Consider the following 20,983-nt stretch of genomic DNA (forward strand, 5'->3'; position numbering starts at 1 on the left):
CTGTTGGCTTGCTCTGGACCCCACCCCAGCCCTGGCTCCCTGGAGCCCCTTTTCCCAGCTGTGAAAGTTAGTTGTGCTGCCGAGTAATCAGACCAGGGCCAGGTGGAGGGGGTACTTTATAAATACCAAAGGGGGGAGGAGAGACTGCTGTGCTCTCACATGCTGCTAAATCTCAGGATCTCGGCAAGGTCGTAGCCCGTCACGGCGAAGGAGCTGCCTGATGGGTCACAGAAACGTGCGCCGCACAGCTGGGTGTTGGCCACGCACTCCCCATGGCAGTGTTCCACCTGGGAGAGGAAGGGTGCTCAGGGCCTGCCACCCTATGCTCAGGGTTCCCCCACAGCACCGCTCCCGGGTCACACACCTCGATAGAGCCACTCTCTGGACTTCTTCTTAGCTTCCAGATGTGCACAAATGTGTCCTCGGCTGCTGAGAGTAGCTACAGGGAGGATGGAGGAAGACTAGGGGTGAGGACGCAGCCCAGGTGCAGGTGGGGCAGGGGCTGCCTTAAGTGGGAAGCGACAAGCCCAGGCTGTTTCCCCATTGCAGTGACCAGGAGGAGGGGAACGCAGGGATATGGGAAGAGACTGACCTTTCCCTCCTCAGGAGCCAGATCCAGAGCAGAAACGGCCCGGGCGTGGGCGCTGATCTGGACATGAAGCATTCCCTGGGAGGCCTCATAGAGACGCACTTGCCCATCTCCATAGCCTGCTGCAACAATCCCCTGCCACAGCTTCACAGAGGAACAGGGCACCCTGCATGGGGGACACATTTGGATTTTCCCAGGCTCAAGCCCGCTCTCCATCCATCCTACTTTACATAAGAAACGCCTCCCAACCTCCTTGGCCTCACCTACCCAAACCCTGCAATACGTGTCAGCAATGTGAATTCAGGCCCTGATCGCCACACACACAGCAAGCCTGAGTCATCTGCTGTCACCACGTCTGCCCAGCAGTCCTGAAAGGGAGAAGAGAGGATCGGGTCTTCCCATTCTCCCCTCCTAGGGTCCTGTGTCCCGGGCAGGCAGCACGCACACATCTTTGCTGCTCCAGGGAAAGGGTGAGATGTGAAGCACTCAAGGCTTGCAGCCCACCACCCCACCCCAGTTCCCTTGAGAGCACTAGTATCGCTTAGGGCCTCAGAGCCGACCCCTGCTTGTGTCTAAGTGTTGTGGTGCCTAAGTGTGCTCACTGGATGGATGAACTAGTGTTGCAACCTGCCGGGGGCTTTGCAGTGAGCCAGACTCAGGGCCCCTGAGCCTCCCAGGCACCAGGAGTGCAGGAGGAGCTGGACTAGGGGGAGGCTTCCTGGAGCTGGCAGCACTGGAGCTGGTTCTGTGCTCCCAGCACTCCCTTCACCCCACCTTGCCCAAGTCCGCAGAGGGACACTGCACACATCAGAGGTGGAAAGCATCTCAGGAAGCACTTCTTGCCACTCTTGAGTTCATGCCAGGATTGAAAAGTCTCTGTGAACTATGCACAGAGAGCCACGTAAACATGAAACATCTTTGGCTGCTCAAGTCCAGGTAAATGCAGAATTGCTCAAAGCCATTCAGCTGCTTAGTGGCAGAGCCAGGCCTCAAACCAGGGTTCCTTGTCTCCCAGACTTGCCGGGACAGGCAGGGGAAGCCACTTACCTCTCCCTGGGAAGGTTCAGTGGCAATGTCTGTGATTGGCATCTGGTGCCCAGCCAGCTCCTCACTCAGGACGATGTTGGGACCCTTGGCTGGGATGTCAAATACCAGCACTCGGCCTGACCATGTTCCTGCAGCCAGATCATATCCAGTTGATGGCTTCATGTTCCTTTTGGGTCCCCAGCCATCATACCCAGCACTCCCTTCACCCCAGAAACCTTAGCGACAACTGTCTGCTCCAACAACCCTGACCCCTGGAACCCTTTTCAGTTGTGGACCAGAGCCTATATCTGAGCATCGCTCAGTGCCCTGCTCCTGTCTTCCTCACCCACACAGATGAAATGGCCAGTGGCAGCAACTCCTCGGGCAAACACAGCCTGTACTGAGGACGAAAGGAGAAAACTATCAGAAGTAGCATCTCTTCCCCCACTCAGGTCCCAGTCAGCGTTCCCTTTCCCCCACTCCCACCCCATCCCACCCCCTGGGATCCCCAGTTACCTGGAGGGGCATCTCCAGAGTCCAGTGCATGCCAATACACCATGACGGAGCCATCAGACTCGAACATCTGGAAGGCAGGGACAAGGATGGGGCACAGCCCAGCTGACCCTGGCTGAGTTCTATGCTGTCTCTTGCAGCTGTGTTGGCTTGATGCTATTTAGTCCTCAATACTATTCTGGGAGGTAGGTGCTATAACCCCATTTTACAGAAGAGGGCGTTGGGGCTCTAGCTAGTAAGGGGCAGATGCAGTAGGTGGCCATAGGGACCTGGGGAAGATGGAAAGAACCCAGAGTGGGCTAAGCATGCAAAAGGCAGGGAAATGCTGAGAACTGGGTGGAGAGAAAGGGCCTGGGGTGGGGGTGGGGTGCTGTAGAGAAGATCCTGGCAGAGGAGGGCAGGAAGCTCCTTTTCTTACCTGGATTCCCCGCTGGGAGGTGAGAACCAGCAGGACTCGGAAAGGGAGGACACACCAGTGGACCTGCAAGGGGGAGGAACAGAAAAGGCACAGCTCAACACGAGCACCCAGAAGGCCTGTGTGTCCCTCAAGGCTGGAAGAGAACGGACGGCCAACCGGGCTGGAATCCACCATGCGCCATGCCTCACCTGAGTGATGAGTGAGGGGCTCACTCCTGGGCCCTCCTTCGCGTGGAGCTGGCGCTGGACCAGCGACCCATCCTCAGGGGCAGCGCTGAGAAGCTGGGCGCTTGTGCCATGGACCACTGCAAACTGCTTGAGGTTTCCAGCCGGCAGCTGCAGCACGCTGAGGTTGTTGCTCAGGGCAGCGGCCGAGTCGCGAAGAGGGATGGAGAGCTCGCGCCGGAACATCCTGAGGAGGGGACACCCGAATCACCCTGGCGCGCGGGAAACAGCCGAGATTCCGGGGTCCGGGGAGTACCGCTGAAGGCCCCTGAGACAGGGTCATGGAGAGGGTGCCTCGTGGACAGTAATGGAAGGAGAATCACTTGGGGTGGGCACGGTCTCGTGGAGGAGACAGGAGTTCCAGGGGCTGAGTCATGGGACGATGGGGGCAATCCCAGAGGAGGAAAGATGATGGCACAGGACCCTAAGCACCCGAGCCAGGAAGGATCCTTCTCACTCCGTTCGGCTCCACGAATCCTCCGGCCTGGGTCAAAGGTTACAACGGGCGCCCCAGAACCGCTGGCGGGATCCTGGGAACGTTTGGTACCTCCGAATCCGCCGCCACCATAGAGACGACGCACAGACGCACGGCCGCTGGGCGGGGCAAACGGACGGAAGGTGTGGCGCGCGGCGCGGTTGCCGGGACAACGGTGGGCGGAGCGAAGGACCAACACGCCGCGTCGTTGCCGAGGTGACGGTTAGGCGGCAGAGGTGGCGTCGGCCACCTGGCCTGAAGGGTGTCGAAGCGCACGTTGGAGCCTCCCACGGCGGCAATGGCGCACGAGAGCTCGGTGAGCTTCTGCTCAGCTGGGGGGAGGACGAGGGTGCTGCATGACAACCCGGGTTGGTTTTTAAGGTCGGTGTCTCGAACTTTGGGATCAGCTCCGCACCTTCCGACACACCTCCTTGCTCCAGGAGGCTCTCAGGATGACCAAGAAAGCCACTTTAAGGGGTACTTGGTCAGGAAACCTACTCTTCCGCTGTGCCCGCTTTGGCACTCTCAGGCCCTGAAGAAAGGGGTCAGTGAGTGTTGTAGAGGCCGAGAACGAGTGAATTGGGAAACTTCCAGAGCATGGTAGTAAGCTTCTTAAACCGAGGTGCCCATTGACATGACCTGAGTTGGTCAGGCAATTGAGACGAAAGTATTGACAGATAAATCATGTATTTCCAGAACTGTAGGAGAAAGAAGAGGATTCAACAACAGCGAGGCTACCCTTGCAAGTCAAATTGTTTCAAAGACAGATATTTAGGGGTGGTTCTTTTGCGTGATAATTGAGGTGCCTCCTGTCCCACAAGTGTACCCAAGGGCCTGGTTCAGATGCCTGTCCCTGGTTCAGATGCCTAATTACAGCTAATGCAGACCTGGGAGGCAGCGAAGATACACCAAGGAATTGAGTTCCAGCTGCCCACGTGGGGGATCAGGATTGAATGCTTGACTCCTGGCTTCAGACAGTTCCCAGCGGAGGCAGCTTTGTTTCTCTCACTTGGTCCCTCTAGTTCTCAAATAAAACCCCTTTAAGAACAAGTCAGAAATTTTCAAACGCAAGAGAACACATCTGTATCCTCTGATCAGATTGTACCTGGGTATGATCACCATCAAGGGGTCAGATGAGGAGCTGGGAGAGAAACCAACTCTAACCCCCACCTTGGCATTCTGGCTCTGGGCCGTGGGTCAGTCCCTGGGCTTGTAGTGGGGTTGTGGTCACAGGAAGAAGGCTCCTAAGAGATTATTAGCAAATTCCTGTGACTTTAAAGTAGGTTTGGGAGACAAGTCTTTTTCTTTCTGTTTGGGTTTTTTCTTGATTACGTTGGAATACAAACTCATTGTAGAACTTACAAAACAGAGGAGTGCCTAGGAAAGACACATACTATTGTTATGGTCTGTGGTATTTTGCTTCTCTTTAGCACAAGCTGATCTTCACACCTGAGATCCTAAGGTGTGGCTTTGTATACTTTCCTTCAGTTAATGTTACATCTCAAGGGTTTCCAGATACTACCACAAATTCTTCCTCAAGATTACCTTCAATCATTCTAGAACATTCCAGTTATAGATGTAGCAAATTAACCACCAATTATCTTTTTTCTTGGACATGTTTTCAATGTTCAGCTATTACAGATTTGATACACAGTGAACATTTTAGAGATCATACCTTTTGGGTATTTCCACAGAACTGAAATTATGGGGTTGAGGAAGTTAAAAGCATGTTTATAGTCTTGATATGTAGTGTGGTATCGCTCTCCAAACACGCTATTCTAGCTAGTATTCCCATCAGCATGGTGCTACAGTATGGACTTGACCAAAACTTTACCACCCTGGAATATTTCTTATTTTAAAAATAATCCAGTACCAGCACCTTGGCTCATTGGCTAAATCCTCGTCTTGCATCTGCATATTTTTCAAATATTTATTGCTTGTTTATAGTTTCTTTTTTGTGTGAAATATTGTTTACTAACCTTAAGGAGTCTTCAATAATTTTTCTTTTATATGAATTCCTTTTTTTAAGGTTGACTAATTGATTTTAAAAGTAGAATTACGAGAGGGAAGGAAAGCGAGATGTTCCATCTGCTGATTCACTCCCCCAAATGCCCACAAAAGTCAGAGCTGGGCAAGGCAGAAGCCGGGAGGGAGCCTGTTGCTTGGGTCCCTCTTCATCGGGAGGCAGAACCCAAGTGTGTGGGCTGTCATCTGCTGCCCTCCTAGGCACAATTGCAGGAAGTAGGATCTGAATTGGGTAGCTGGACATTCTGGTACTCGGATGTCCGAGGCAGTGGCCTAATATGCTGTACCATAGTATCTAATCCTTTCTATGAGTTTTTACTATATGTAGAAATATGTATGCTTTTACACAATTTTTTTACACAAATCTTTTTTAAAACACCACACAAAATATGATTCAAATGTAGAAGACTCTCAGTTTTTCTGTAATTTCAGCACCATTAACTTATTTTTTTTTCCCCAGTACTCTGCCCTCTCAAGAACTCTGAACACTGGTAGCAAGGCCACATAGAGCTTGCTTTTCTGTGATTTTTTAAAAGACTTATTTATTTTTATTGGAAAGGCATATTTACAGAGAGGAGAAACAGAGAGGAAGATCTTCCATCCTCTGGTTTACTCCCCAAGCGGCTGTAATGGCCGAAGCTGCGCTGACCTGAAGCCAGGAGCCAGGAGCTCTTCCAGGTCTCCCATGAAGGTTCAGGGTCCCAAGGCTTTGGGCCGTCCTCGACTGCTTTCCCAGGCCACAAGCAGGGAGCTGGATGGGAAGTAGAACAGCTGGGACATGAACTTGTCCCCATATGGGATCCTGGTGCATGCAAGGCAAGGATTTAGCTGCTAGGCTATTGCGCTGGTTCACACGCAGAGCTTTCTGTAGTCTGGGCTTGCCAGTTGTGTTCTCTCAAGCAAATGGTATTGAACTTTCTTTCTAAGCTTTAGTTTTTTGGTCTATAGAATTAGATTGGTGGGCTGTTGATGGAAATTAAGTTGGATCAAACACCTAGCTTCCATCCTGTTGCACTGCTGGCTCTTAAGTCAGTTGTTGGTCCTTCTCCTTGAGCCTATAGGGTACTCAAGGGTGCTCAAGGTTCTTTACTCCAAGGACACTCCACTGGCTGGTGACTTGACTGCCCTGTTTGGCTCCCACAGAGGCAGGAGAGGCAGGCCCGTGACCGCGGGGTGACCCGATCCAAGGCAGAAAAGGTGCGACCCCCCACAGTCCCCGTGCCACAGGTGGATATCGTGCCCGGGCGGCTCAATGAGGCTGAGTGGATTGCGCTCATGGTGGTTGAGGAGGGCGAGGACGTGGTGGGGGACATCCTGGCTGATCTGCTAGCCCGAGTCATGGACTCCGCCTTCAAAGTCTACCTGACCCAGCAGGTGAGCCTGGGCCTGGTGCCCCCAGACCTTTCCCCATCCTTGGCCTGCTGCTGCTCCATGTCTGCCCGAGACCTTCCCCCTCTGCAGTGCATCCCCTTTACCATCAGCCAGGCCCGGGAGGCCATGCTGCAGATCGCCGAGTGGCGCTTTTTGGCTCGGGACGAGGGAGAGTCTGCTGTGGCTGAGGACCCCACGTGGGGCGAGGATGAGGAGCCCTTGCCATGCACGACTGATTCCTGGGCTCAGGGCTCTGTGCCTGTGCTGCACACACAGTTCTCAGAGAGCCACGAGGAAACCTTCGAGAGTGAAGTAAGGGCAGCTGCCATCCGCCTTCCTCTCGGGACTCCTCTGCTTTTTGAGGCCTCTCACTACCTGGGTGTACTCCTCCTAGGACTCTGGGATCCTGGACCATATTCCGACGGGAAGATCGTGGCTGGATAGATACTCCCAGGAGCAGACGGAATCTTGGGAGCCCTCTTCCGAGCTGAGAGGTGCCTTGGGCCTCCCACCTACCCCCGAACCATTTCAAGGGTCAGGGCCGGGAGATGTTTTAGAGGAAGCTGACAGCTATCACTCCTCTGTGGAGTCCTTGGGCAGCTTCGAGCTGCCATGGCTGGAGGTGGGGCCAATCAAAAGTTCCCACTCTCTGGAGCTATCCCAGCTAGCCAGCCCCCAGACCCTGGCCCAAAGGGGACAGTCCCTCATCTACGGCCTGTCACTCGAGGACCTCTACTATTGCATGGCCACAGCTGACACTGCCGCAGCTGGGGACCAGATGGAACTTAAGAAAGAGGGTCTGCCCCTCATCACCTCGGGCATGGCTGTGTCAGGGCCCTCCAAGGACCACCCCACCCCACTTAGCCTCTCGGGACCCTGCAGGTGGCAGCAGCCAGGGCGCTGGCATGCACGGTTGAACCTGCTGCAATCCAGGACAGACCATAGGGCAGCCAGAAGGCGCCTGGACCCTACCAGGTTCCCATACCACTGGGTCCAGCCCCTAACCACAGTCCTGATTCCAAACTTGGAGAGATACCCTTTGGACGCCTACTGTGGGCAGCAGCAGAACAAAAAGACCAAGGCCCAGGCTGTGCCTCAAGCCCCTTGTCCTGGCGACCACATGTCCCCAGCAGGGTTCTTCTCCCTCCATCCTGGCACTCCTTTCCGTGCCCTTGGCAAGGGCCGCCGACTCAGATTCCCCACTTCCAACTTGGGCCCACTGGAATCACCTTCTGCATCCAAGAAGCCACTCCCCAGCCCTAAGCTCTGCTTCCTGGCCAAGAAACCAGTGCTTGCTAAAGAGAACAGCAGCCCCAGACACCAGCTGTGGCCTGACGTCAAGTGGCCCAGTGGCTGGGAGCGGGAGGTGGAGCTGCTGGATGAGCTGTGGGCAGGCCACACACAGGCATCTCCCCAGGGCCTGGGGCCCACAGACAGGGAGGGCCAAGATACCGCCCAGTGGCCTCAGCCTGCTCAGGTTCTTGAGGCCACCACCCAGTTGCTGTGGAAGCCCTTACTGCAGCCGGAAGCTGTGAAGTTGGCTCCTGGAGTCAGCCTATGGGACCCCAAAACCCAGATGCTCTTCAGTTCCACTGTGCCCCAGGAGGAGAACAGAGAAGGTAACAACTCTCCTTCCACTGAGCAGCAGCACCCCATCCAGACAGATGCACCAAAGCCTTATGTGACTGCCACTCAGCTCATTCAGAACTCCACCCCCAAGGTGTGGCTGGTCTCCTCCAAGGCCCCTCCCCCTGCGAAGCCCTGAGCCCGGGGCAGTGGGGGCAGTGGCCTGTGCCTCCCCTCAGAATAAACATCTGAATTGCTACTGTCCTGAAGTCCCTGTCAGTTTCTTCCCGGAGCATCGGCTTGTCTCCATGGGCCTCAAGAGGGTGCATTTGGCCTGTAGGTCTGGAAGAAGTTGGCACACCTGTTGTGGGACATAGCTTCATCACCACCCCCAAGAAATCCTGCTTTGCGACTAAGGATGCTGCCCTTCAGGGGGACATTCTGGATCCAGCCCTTCTTCCAAGGGAGCAGACCTTAAGCTGGGAGTGGGGTCTACTTTAGTAGGGAGAACAGATAGATGGTCTCTTTCCGTTAGGCACCCTGCTGGCTCTGATCAAGTCAGAGGACTTAGTCCAAAAGTACTCGGTTCTCGCCTCCTCATTCCCTGATGCTTAGTCAGTTTACCTCAGGTTCCTAGGTTTTACTTTTGGGGACAGATATGGGCCTATGCAGGGTGCAGGAAGGACTAAGGTAAGGCAACCAGATTCTGTGGACACAAACAAAATGTGTTTTAAAAATCTGTTTATTTTATCTGAAAGGCAGAATGACCCCGAGAGTATGTCTTGCATCCTCTGGCTCACTCTAATTTCATGCAGCAGCTGGGGCGAGACCAGACCAAGTAGCTGGGAGTCTAGAACTCTTTCTGGGCCTCCCATGGCAAGGGCTAAGACACCATTTGTTTGTTTTTTTGTTTTTAAAGATTTACTTTTTTTATTGGAATGGCAGATATATAGAGAGTAGAGAGAAAGGTCTTTAATGGTATAAATTTTATTTTTGAAACTTTTTACATATTTGATTAGGGTGCAGAGGGTCAAGGACTAGAGGAAAGTGGGTAGAACCATTGTTTTGACAATTTCTTTTTTCCTTCCTGTATCTGGGGGAGGGGAGAGATAGGGGGAGAAGCCACACCCATCCTCCCAAACATCCCAGAGTGCCCCATGTGGGGCATACTCTGCGGGTCCTGCCCAAGTGTTTTTATTCCAATTTTAGTATATGTGCTGCTGAAGCGAGCACATGCTGCTCAAGTGGTTTTGATAGTTCAACAGTTCTGTAATTGCTGCCAATCTTGCCACTCCAGTCATGATGAAATCTCTCCAGAATCCACCAGCTAACATAGCCCACCTTAGAGTCTCTGCCCAGGTATTCACTGCCAACACTTGGCTGGAGTAGTTGATTTATTCTGTCTTCTATCTTCTGTCATGGTACTAGGTGTTCTCTGCAGGTTCCAGTGTACTGCCAAATCCTCCATTAGCATCTGTATATGCTGTCCAGTGCTCCATCTAAGCCACTGAAGAGGCCCAGCTATGACACACGTATTCCACAGTCAGACCACGGAACCTGCAGTTTCCTCCGTGGTTGGAGTTCTAAGTCCAGCGATTCAGTTGGGGGAGTTCCCAAAGAAACTTCATCTGAGGTGATCCCAGACCTGATTCTTGTATGTGTATGCCAGTACAGGGTCTAGCACAGTTTGTCGCGCAAATCAGCCTTATGCACATGCTGATGGTTGCAATTGCTGGGTCAGTTGTCTCCAGCCCTGTCTTCTATGCAACTGATGGGTGTTGCAGTCCAGCCCAGTCCTGCCCATCCCACACACTTACCTCTCACGCAAACCAGTGGCAGCTGTAGCCTAGTCGGAGTGACCCACAATAACCCCCACCAGGACTGCCTCCTGCCCTGGTTCCTATGTTTGCCAGTATGTGCAGCAGACTGGTCCTATATGTTCCATATCCCATTCAGCTCTCATATATGTCAATGGGTATTGAAGCCTAGTTCAACCCAACCAGCCCCACTATCCAGCCCACGCTGGTGCCGACAGGTACCACCTTGTCTAGCCATGCCTGCCCCAGTCCTGGTTCTTATGCTCATCAGATGGAGTGGCAACCCAGGAGGGAGGTGCCCACTGTTTCCTTACTGGGTCCACTCCCACTCCCGGATCTTGCACTCTCCAGGTAGTACTGCAGTTTAGCTTGATGGAGTTTTTCCCTGTGGCAGCCTCTGCTAGCTGATGCTGCGGCAAAGCCCAACCAGCCCTCACCACTCTGGCTTATGAACGTACCAGAAGGAACAATCAGCCCAGCCTGGCTTTTCCCCGATTCAGCTCACATGCAGGCTGACAGGTGTTGTAACCCTGCCTGGTCTGGTCTGCCCCTATCCCAGCTCACACTGTCCAGTGGGATTGCCCTGCAGCCCGCTCTACTGGGTTCGCCCACTGCCCCCAGGTCTTACGTGTGCTGATTTGGTGCTGTGGTCCAGTCTGGTATATATGACCCATCTCACCTCAGCATTTGCCAGTGGGTGCTGTGCTGTGGCCTGGCTCAGCCCATTTCAGCTCATGTTGATGGGGACTACGCCTAGCCCAGCCAAGGTAGCCCTCAGTCCCAGCCCTGTTGTGAACTGGCTGGTATTGCAGCCTGACTTGGCATGGCTCTTGGACTTGCCAGCGGGTAATATGAATTGGTCCAGTCTGGCTCACCCCAGACCTGAGCCAAAGGTAAGCCGCTGGGTAACATTTCCTGGCCTGATCTTAGCTGCTCCCTGTTGTGGTTCTTGTGCTCACCTGCAGGGACTGTGTCCCCACAAAGGAGTTCCCCAAGCTCCTCCATCAGAAACTCTTCCAATGCCAGATCTCGTGCCCATCGATGCACCCATGGCCCAGCCCTACTCAGTCCACCTCCTGTCCTAGCAGGAACAGTGGCCTTTCCTGACTGGCCCTCATCTATTCCCATTCTTATTGTTGGGTGTTACAGCCCAGCCCAGCCTGGTCCACACGCTGACACAGCTTACACCTGGCTCAGCAGGGACATAAACCTATCCTAGCCTATCTTACACCCATCCTGGTTCTCATGAGCTCCAATGGGTGCTGGAGTCTAGCCCAGTCTTGCACACCCCAGACCCAGTCCACACTGTGCCGAGGGATACTGTATCCATATCCAGACCAGACTGCATCCCTGACTCTGGTCCTCATGCTCACCAGTGGGAGCCACAACCCAGCCAGGGCGTCCCCTTAGCTCTGCAACCAGGCCTGATTCCAGCCACAGATATGTGTTCCAGTATTTGCTCTAACCTAGCTTGCCATTGCCCCTCCTCTGTCTTGGCCTTTGCCTGGCCCAGCCAGCCCCAGTACCAACTCGTGCCGGCAGGTGCTGCAACCTGGTCCTGTTCAGTCTGCTCTCATCCCTAACTCTTGCAAACCAGTAGGTGTGGCAGTCTAGCCTGGCCTGATCTGCACTCCATCCTGTTTTCTGCACTTGCCAGTAGGCTATGGTTTGCTTGGGCCTGGCCAGTCCACCCCCTTCCAAAACCAACTCACACACTTGCCTTTGGATGGAGCTGCCTTACCCAGCCTGCCCAACTCCCAGGCCTGGACCACATGTTCATCAGCAGGAGTTATGACCCATGGGGGGAATTTCCCAGGTTCCTGTGCTTGGGCCACTCCCTGACCCAGATCTCATGCATGCCAGCGGGTGCTTGGCCCTTACCCAACATGGCCTGCCCCATCTGTTCCCACCTTTGTATGAGCTGTGGCCAGGCCCACCCACACCCTGTTTTAGGGTGCTTGTGCTACAGACTAAATCTGCCCTGCTTGTTCCCAGCCCCAGTACTGGTGAGCATTGGTGAGTTCCATGGTCTCCCCCAGCTCAGCCCATCACCATCCCAACTCTCAAGCTAAGCAGTAGTAATAGGATTTGTAGTTCCATAGGGTTGGGCTCACATATCCCCCACAGACTCCACCCATGGACCTAGTTCTCTCTAGTTCTAGTTGGTGTCATGGCTTAGTCTAATGTGACCCATCCACTGATCTGACACTCACTACAGGTACTGGGAACTAGCGCTGCCAGACAGGCCCCCAGCCATAGCTTGCATGTGTGCTGGCATGTGGTGGTCAGCCATATTCCATGCTAACAAGCCCAACCTGGGACTTCCGTGTGGACTGGTGCTTCATTAGTCTGACCCAAAAATATCTTCAGATCTCTTCCCTTCAAACTACCAAGTCTCAGTCCCCTTGCTTACCTGCAAGTACAGAAGCCCTGTTGTTGGATTCATTCCTCACCTGGACTTCCAGAAAGATATTTTTTAAAAAGATTTATTTTTTTTATTGCAAAGTCAGATATACAGAGAGGAGGAGAGACAGAGAGGATGTTCCATCCATTCATTCAGTCCCCAAGCAGCTGCAATGGCCAGAATTTAGCTGATCTGAAACCAGGAACCTGGGACTTCATCTGGATCTCCCATGTGGGTGCAGAAAACCAAGACTTTGGGCCTTCCTCAACTGCTTTACCAGGTTGCAAGCTGGGAGCTAAATGGGAAGTGGAGCTGCTGGGGTTAGAACTGGCGCTCAAATGGGATCCCGGCTCATGCAAGGTGAGGACTTTAGCTGTTAGGCTGTCGCATCAGACCTGAGACAGAAATATCTTACATTTGCTGTTCACCCCCCACGTGGCTGCAATGTCCAAAGCTGAGCTGATCTGACACCAGGAGCCAAGAGTGTCTTCCAGGTCTCCAAAGCAGGTTCAGGGTCCCACAGCTTTGGGCCATAATCGACTGCTTTCCCAGACCACAAGCAGGGAGCTGGATGGAAAACGGAGCTTCATGGGAAGTGGGACATGAACTTGCACCCATGCAAGATCCTGGTGCATGCAAGGCTGTCAGGCAAGGCTAGCTTGGTCCAAGAGGAGAAAATTTAAGGAGGAGATTATCCTGAAGTTGATACTCTGTGCTTGTATAGACCCAAGAGTGAGTGCCTCCTTAAATGTAGTCTCAGTTACACACTTGCCTAGTCCCCACCTTCTGGGCTGCAGATCTTCCCAAGAGGCAGGCTGGAAGACTCTGCCATGTGCCTGTGGACCCCACTCAGCACCCTGGTCTGGGACACTGGTTATGTGCTTCTAATTCTGATCCTTCCACTTCAAGGACTTCAGCTCTATGGAGGACATCTCAGCCCTGGGACCTCCCTCTGGCACTGCCTGCACTGACTTAGTGCTAAAACAGCAGTGGTGACTGGGGGCCAGCAGTGGTGAGCACTCCTCTCACCTGTTACCTCCCACACAGCTGGCAGCCCCAACAGGAAGGGCAGCCATGAAAGCCAGTCCCTATGGTTGGCACCCTTGCCCTTTCCCTTGCTCCATTGCCGTTTCTCTGGTCACCATCTTGACTGGTCTACTCTGACGGTACCCTCCCCTAGGCATTAGGGCTGTGCTTGCAGCTGACTCCATGATTCTCACCTGACCGGAGCCCAGAATGGTGTGGATGACACTCCAGGCTAGTCTCTCCAGGCTGCCTCCTGTTGGTGAGCCCGAGATGTACCTAGGTATTGGTGGTACATGCCTTGGTTCGCTGCCCCAAACACTTGAGGAGCCTCTTCCGAGGTCAGGCGTGCTGAAACCCAATCCAAACAGACACCCCGATGACACGTCACCTTGCGTCCTGCTGGATGCTCTGTTACATACTCTCCCCCTACCCCCAGCCCTGCCATGGGTCTCCACCTCAGACTTGATTCCCCTCATCTTTGCATGCCCCATGGTCTTTCTGCTGACCCCCAGCAGACCCTTCCATCACTCACCACCTGGGTTGTCTTATACCCCTACATTGAAATATGAAGGTAGTCTTTAAAAGAGATTCTGACATAGGTTACAACATGGATGGGCCTGGAAGACATCTCACTGAGAGATATAACCAGATACAGAAGCACAGCTATAATATGATTCTATTTATATGAGAAGACTAGAATAATCAAATGTATGGGGGCTGGTATGGGTGCAGCAGGTTAAGCTGCCACAGGTGACATTGGCATCCCATATCACAGTGCTTGTTCCAGTTCTGGCTGTTCCAATTCTGACCTAGATCCCTGCTAATGTGTTTGGGGAGATAGTGGAAGACGGACCAAGTGGTTGAAGACCCGGTTGGAGTTCCTGGTTTCAGCTTGGCCCAGGCTTGGCCATCATCATCTAAAGAATGCACGAGCGATAGATCTCTTCCTCTCTGTTTCTTCTCTCTGTGTCACTCTGCCTTTCAAATGCATTTTAAAAATCATTAGGAAATTCCTACAGATGAAAGTACAATGGCGATTACTGGAGTATGTATGTGTGTGTATGTGTGTGGGGGGATCAGATGGGGAGTTAGTGTTTACTGGGCACAGGTTTTTTTTTTTTAAGATTTATTTATTTTTATTGCAAAGTCAGTTCTATATATATATGGAGTGTTTTATATATATATGTATATATATATATGGAGAGAGAGAGAGACTGAGAGGAAGATCTTCCGTCTGATGATACACTCCCCAAGTGAACGCAGCAGCCAATGCTGCTCTGATCCAAAGCCGATACGAAGCCAGGAGCTCTTCTGGGTCTCCCCAATGCGGGTGCAGGGTCCCAAGGCTTTGGGCCATCCTTGACTGCTTTCCCAGGCCACAAGCAGAGAGCTGGATGGGAAGCAGGGCTGCTGGGACTAGAACCTGTGCCCATATGGGATCCCGGTGTGTTCAAGGCCAGGACTTTAGCTGCTAGGCCACGTTGCCGGGCCCTGGACACAGGTTTTTTAATATGGAAAAAATTTTTTTAAAGTTCTGGAAATGGATAGGTTAATGGTTACACAACAATGTGAATGTACTGTACACTGTGAACTGGTTGAAGTGGTAGATGTTGCATAAGCTTTATCCCAGGAACAAATATGTGTATTAGTGCCTCTTAAGGCCACTCAATCTATCTTTTTAAGATTTATTTTATTTTTATTGGAACATCAGATATACAGAGAGAAGGAGAAACAGAGAGGAAGGTCTTCTGTTCATTCATTCAACTCCCCCAGTGGCCGCAAAGGCGGGAGCTCAGCTGAATCAAACAAGAGCCTGGAGCCTCTTCTGGGTCTCCTACACGGGTGCAGGGTCCCAAGGCTTTGGGCCGTCCTCGACTGCCTTCCCAGGCCACAAGCAGGGAGCTGGATGGGAAGTAAGGAGCTGGGTCTAGAATCGGTGCTCATATGAGATACCAGCACTGCAGAGGCAAGTTTAACCTATTATATCTTGCCACCAGCCCCTGTTTTGTATTATTTAGATTTTTAAATTATTTATTTTCGTTGTATGAGAGGGAGGGAGAGAGAGGGAGAGAGAATATGAATGTGAGTTTTTTGATTTGCTAGTTGATCTCTCAAATGCCTGCAACATCAGGTCTGGACCAGACCATATCCAGGAGCCAGGCTTTCCATTTAGTTCCCCCACATAGACGACAGGGACCTAACTACTTGAATCATCAGCTGCCATTCAGGGCGCACATTAGCAGAAAGATTTTTTTTTAAAAGATTTATTTTTATTATTTTTTTAGTGGAACGGCGGATATACAGAGAGGAGAGACAGAGAGGAAGATCTTCCATCCGATGATTCACTCCCCAAGTGAGTGCAACGGTCGGCTATGCCGATCCAGAGCCAGGAGCCTTTTCCGGGTCTCCCACATGGGTGCAGGGTCCCAAGGCTTTGGGCCGTCCTCTGCTGCCTTCCCGGGCCACAGGCAGGGAGCTGGAAGGGAAGCGGGGCTGCCGGGATAGAACCGGCGCCCATATAGGACCCCGGGTGTGCAAGGCGAGGACCCCAACCACTTGCGCCACCGTGCCGTGCACATTAGCAGAAAGCTAGGCTTGGAAGCAGAGAGGCTCAGCCCAGGCACTGTTAGGGGATCCTGGGGCCCCACTCAGTGTCCTAACAGCTGCACCAGGTGCCAGCCTCTCTTCTGACTTCTGAGCCATGTGAGTATATATTCAGACTACTCATTAGAAACATTTAGGAGGACCATCTTGCAGCGAGAGGGGCCTAGGGGAGTTTGACCTTGGGGCTTGGGTAGTGGGATCTTACTGCAGCATGGTGGCTGCTGGGAATACCTGAGTCAGGTTGGTGCTCATGAGAACCAGGGTGGGCATAGGATGAGCTGGGCTAGGTCTCTGCCCCTGCTGAGCCAGGTGTAAGCTGTGTCTGCATGTGGACCAGGCTGGGCTGGGCTGTAACACCCAACAATAAGAATGGGAATGGGTGAGAGCAGGGCAGGAAAGGCCACTGTTCCTGCTAGAACAGGAGGTGGACTGAGTAGGGCTGGCCCATGGGTGCATCGATGGGCACGAGATCTGGCATTGGGAGATTTCTGATAGAGGAGCTTGGGGAACTCCTTTGTGGGGACACAGTCCCTGCAGGTGAGCACAAGAACCACAACAGGGAGCAGCCCAGACTAGGCTAGGGAATGGTACCCAGTGGCATAATTTTGGCTCAGGTCTTGGGGGCAAACCAGGCAGGGTCAGTCCACATCACCCGCTGGTGAATCCAAGCACCAGAACAGAATGTAGGTCGGGCCAGGTTCAGTCTCAACTCATGCCAGTACACATGAGAGCTGGGATTGGGAGTTAGCTGGACTAGGCTAGGCTGTAGCCCCCACCAGTGTGAGCTGGAATAGGGGGTGGGCTGGGCCAGGCCACAGCACCCACTGGCAAATGCTGAGGTGAGGTCGGCCATGTCAGACCGGGCTACGGTACCCAAGGAGCACATGTGAGACCCAGTGGGGAGGGAGTAAAGTTGGCAGTGGGCTGCATGGGGCTCCCTGGCTGGACTACCACTCCCACTGGACAGTGTGAGCTGGGATGGGGGCAGACCAGACCAGGCAGGGTTACAACACCTGTCAGCCTGCATGTGAGCTGAATCGGGGAAAAGCCAGGCTGGGCTGATTGTTCCTTCTGGTACGTTCATAAGCCAGAGTGGTGAGGGCTGGTTGGGCTTTGCTGCAGCATCAGCTAGCAGAGGCTGCCACAGGGAAAAACTCCATCAAGCTAAACTGCAGTACTACCTGGAGAGTGCAAGATCCGGGAGTGGGAGTGGACCCAGTAAGGAAACAGTGGGCACCTCCCTCCTGGGTTGCCACTCCATCTGATGAGCATAAGAACCAGGACTGGGGCAGGCATGGCTAGACAAGGTGGTACCTGTCGGCACCAGCGTGGGCTGGATAGTGGGGCTGGTTGGGTTGAACTAGGCTTCAATACCCATTGACATATATGAGAGCTGAATGGGATATGGAACATATAGGACCAGTCTGTTGCACATACTGGCAAACATAGGAACCAGGGCAGGAGGCAGTCCTGGTGGGGGTTATTGTGGGTCACTCCGACTAGGCTACAGCTGCCACTGGTTTGCGTGAGAGGTAAGTGTGTGGGATGGGCAGGACTGGGCTGGACTGCAACACCCATCAGTTGCATAGAAGACAGGGCTGGAGACAACTGACCCAGCAATTGCAACCATCAGCATGTGCATAAGGCTGATTTGCGCTAGACCCTTTGTTTTGGACCCTATATTGGCAAGTACACATGCTTCTATCAACTTAAGATTTTTAGGTTATTTTTAACCTAAGATTAATTGAGACAAACACAAGAAGTATTGCAATGGTTGTGTTTCTGGCTACATGGATTCACTTAATCTCCCTGATAAGCCAGTGACATAGATACTGTCATTAAATCCACCACTTACCAAGTGAGGAACATAGGCAGAGGGAGGGTGAGTCTCACAAAGATAGAAAGTTACACAGTTAAGAATCTGAAACTATGATATATAACCCTGCCTTTCTTAATAGCCTTATGCAAATATCTTTGCACATGTCAGAGTTTTTTTTAAAGATTTCATTAGAAGTGAGTACATTTGATCAAGAAATTTATTGTTGCAAACATAATATTTTTATTTTTTCACATTCCTATTATAAGTGCTTGGGAATTTTTGTATCTTTCATGATGGGTCGCACTGGGCAGCAGCAAAACTGATTTTTTTTCCTAGGCTAAGGACAAGGACATGAGTCTGGCTACTGCTTCCAGACCCTCTGCGCTGTCTCCTCTGCGCCGACAGAGGGCGGTCGCCACCGCGCGCTTCTCCCTGACGGGCCTAATGGGCTTCCGAAGCACAGTGCGCGTGCGCAGATCCCACCCTAGATGTCCAGTTTTGTGCCTGATCGATGTGTTCTTGACCGCGCCCCGCGCAGTTTTCAGGCCTGGTGGGAAAGCAGGAAAGAATAGCGTGCTCCCCGGATCCACAGCGCCTCTGGGTCTGAGAGACGAGGGGTTCCGGGGTGCCGCTGGCGGGGTCGGGCGGCGCGTCGGGCAGCCCAGGCAGGCGGGGCGGGCCCCGCTGGGTCCTGGGCGTCGGTCGCCGGTGTGGCCCGAGCCGGGCGCGGAGCCCCTGACAGGACAGGTACGGAGGCGCAGACCCCGCCAGCCGCCGGCTCCGCCGCCCGTCGAGTGTTCGAGAAGCTGCGGGCGGCGGGACGGAGCCCGTCGCTGGGCCGCGGCGCGGTGTGGTACCCCGGCGTGCGGGGCGGGGGCTGGCGGGGCTGGGCCGAGGCAGGGGTGGGCGTCCGCCCAGGTCGGGGGTTTCACCGGCAGGGTTGGAGCCCGGGCTCGTCCGCCCCACCTGCGCCCCTCAGCCTGGCACGGTGACCCGCGGTCCCTCCACAGCTGCACGGCTCTCCCTGTTGAGCTGGGAGCGGCCGCCGCCACCCTGAGTTCCACGCCGAGCCGCGGGGTTCCCTGTGAGCACTTGGCCGAGAAACTTGTCACACGGAAAACAATACAAACAAACAAGCAGAAAACATTCCTAGAGAGCTAACTCGAGCTTGGGCGTCTGGATGTGAGCTCGGTGTATGTGTGTGTGTGTTATGTGTATCTTTCCAGCCCTGGGTCTGCCGACCCTATAAGCAGGCATGTTGTACCTGTACCTGTGGGGTGTCGAAAGAGATAGCAGGTGTCCTCAGATCTGTTGGAGTTTTCCAATTGCCCGAGTGTTTTCTGGCCTCCAGCATGCTGACGATACTGACTTAAGTCTCCCACCGAGGATGTGGCTTGGATGTGTCCAAATTCTGCTGAGAAGTAACTGCTTTCCCGGGGTGCTGAGAAATGCACCTCCGACTTAGGAACTCGAGGTTGGGAAGGGACACAGAAGGTCGTTGCCTTTCGAATGCTGGTGGTGTTTACATTTAATGGGCCCTTATTAGAATTCAGCTGTGGGTTCTGCACTGCGGCCGGGTTAGCGTTAAGGTGATGCTTTTCCTGCGGGGGGGGGGTGAGGTGGGCACACCAGACCCCTTAGCAGGATGGCTGTAGGTCACTGGGCTGAGAGATGGTGTTCCGCTCCCTGCTGCCCAGAACAAACCGTTGGTGGCCTTGCTCAAGTCCCTTCATCTCTCCAGGCCTCTTGAGTAAGTCCAGGCTAGACAGATTCCAAGGCTCGTTGCGGAACCGTGGTGTGGTAGCTCTAGCTCAGCCATCCTTGTGATGGTTCAATTCCATCTGAAAATATTCTTGTCATTTGGATCCTTTTGGTAGTTTCTTTTGGACGTTCCCAGTCACGTAGAATTAGCTATGTTCAGCATATTGCTTTATTCTTGGACTGTTCCAGGAAGGAGTTCCTGTGTGTGGCTCAATACCTCTCTGTCCCTTCTCTGTTGGTCCTAGGTTATGTCTCAGAATCACACAGGGAGACAAGAAGTGTCATCTCTTTATGAAGTTGACTTTCACTTTGTTACCACACTGTCTCCAAAATCATGCTTTCTTCACTTTTTTTTTTGGCTTGCAGTATCCTGACCCTGTAGAGGGTGCCTGTAGGGTGGGTGTGGCTCGCCAGGCTGGAGAAAGCAGCCAGCCTGTGTCAGACCCAGGATGTTGATGACAGCCAATGAAGATGTCGGGCAGAGGAGTGTATGCACAGAGCAGTGTTTTAGAGGCTGTGTTTGTGTCACTGGCATCTAAGGGGCTTGGAAGTGGGGAAGGAGACAGACTGGCTTCACATGTCAGGAGTAGCGGACTTAGGTCGATGACAACAGTAATGCCTTGGCTTTGTTCCTAATACTCTTCAGATTAGAGAACTTGTCACAGGAGTGCTCTCATCTCCCTGGGAGGTAGACTGAGTAGCAGTTAGGTGTTTGAGAGATGAGTCCCGGAAGAGGGTGAATAATGCACCTCAGTGCTCAAAACTGTCAAAAAGGCCAGAGCAAAGTGGTGAGAGTGGCAGTGAGGAGAAAGAAGGGGAGCAAGAGGTAGCATTAAGGAAGAATTGACAAGTTGGGTCTGACTGGATGTGACAGTACGAAGGAGAGGTTGTTGAGGATTCAAAGCAGATGGGGGAATACTGTCAACGAATGCGACTCTAGGTTTTGTTCTGTTGATGCCTGGAGTTACAAGTTGGGAAAGATTGTGAGATGATTGCCAGGTTGCTTGACTTGTTTGTAGCAGCTAGGTGGTGCTGGAGGACTTGGGATAGCCCTCCAGAGGCAGTGGGAGCTGGGCCCTTAGTGTCCCCCAAAGAGGCAGGAGCTGAGGGATGGCCTGACCCACAGCTGCCCTAAGGCCCTTGCCGTCAGGAAAAGTTTGCCTCTGGCTTCCATCACTCTTCCTTTGAAATTCAGGCTGGTACCAATTGAACTTGGCCAGTGGACAGCCCCCTAGGGACCCCCAGATTTCCCAGGAGTTTCAGTGTAGCAGAGCATGGGCCCCTGCTGATCCCACAGCCCCACTTGGGGTTCCCTGGGAGGTCTGCACTTCCCTGGGAGCTGGTT

General features: G+C 53.1%; 3 protein-coding genes across 5 annotated transcripts in view; 2 read left to right on the forward strand and 1 right to left on the reverse strand.

Moving 5' to 3' along the window:
* Window positions 1-103: 103 nt before the first annotated feature.
* On the reverse strand, window positions 104-3,323 carry WDR54 (WD repeat domain 54). The gene is made up of 9 exons (XM_040994119.1): window positions 2,735-3,323; window positions 2,547-2,609; window positions 2,132-2,198; window positions 1,962-2,015; window positions 1,637-1,764; window positions 857-957; window positions 593-755; window positions 365-439; window positions 104-287 (listed from the first exon to the last, which is right to left on the reverse strand). The coding sequence occupies exons 1-9, from the start codon at window positions 2,954-2,956 to the stop codon at window positions 156-158; spliced, it is 1,005 nt and encodes a 334-aa protein (XP_040850053.1). The 5' UTR covers window positions 2,957-3,323; the 3' UTR covers window positions 104-155.
* Window positions 3,324-3,543: 220 nt separating this feature from the next.
* On the forward strand, window positions 3,544-8,406 carry CUNH2orf81 (chromosome unknown C2orf81 homolog). Its single transcript, XM_040993373.1, has 4 exons — window positions 3,544-3,561; window positions 6,414-6,644; window positions 6,732-6,953; window positions 7,036-8,406. Exons 1-4 carry the CDS (start codon window positions 3,544-3,546, stop codon window positions 8,404-8,406), a joined length of 1,842 nt encoding a protein of 613 aa, XP_040849307.1.
* A 10,145-nt stretch (window positions 8,407-18,551) lies between these two features.
* DCTN1 (dynactin subunit 1) overlaps window positions 18,552-20,983 on the forward strand; it is a 28,806-nt gene continuing 26,374 nt past the window's right edge. For all 3 annotated transcript variants that reach the window (XM_040993668.1, XM_040993669.1, XM_040993671.1), the window contains exon 1: window positions 18,552-18,624. The gene's annotated coding sequence lies outside the window, so the exon portion shown is untranslated. The remainder of the gene's footprint in view (window positions 18,625-20,983) is intronic.

This window comes from Ochotona curzoniae, unplaced genomic scaffold (assembly GCF_017591425.1).
Source record: "Ochotona curzoniae isolate NIBS_2020 unplaced genomic scaffold, NIBS_Ocur_1.0 contig_883, whole genome shotgun sequence".
Classification (NCBI taxonomy): domain Eukaryota; kingdom Metazoa; phylum Chordata; class Mammalia; order Lagomorpha; family Ochotonidae; genus Ochotona; species Ochotona curzoniae.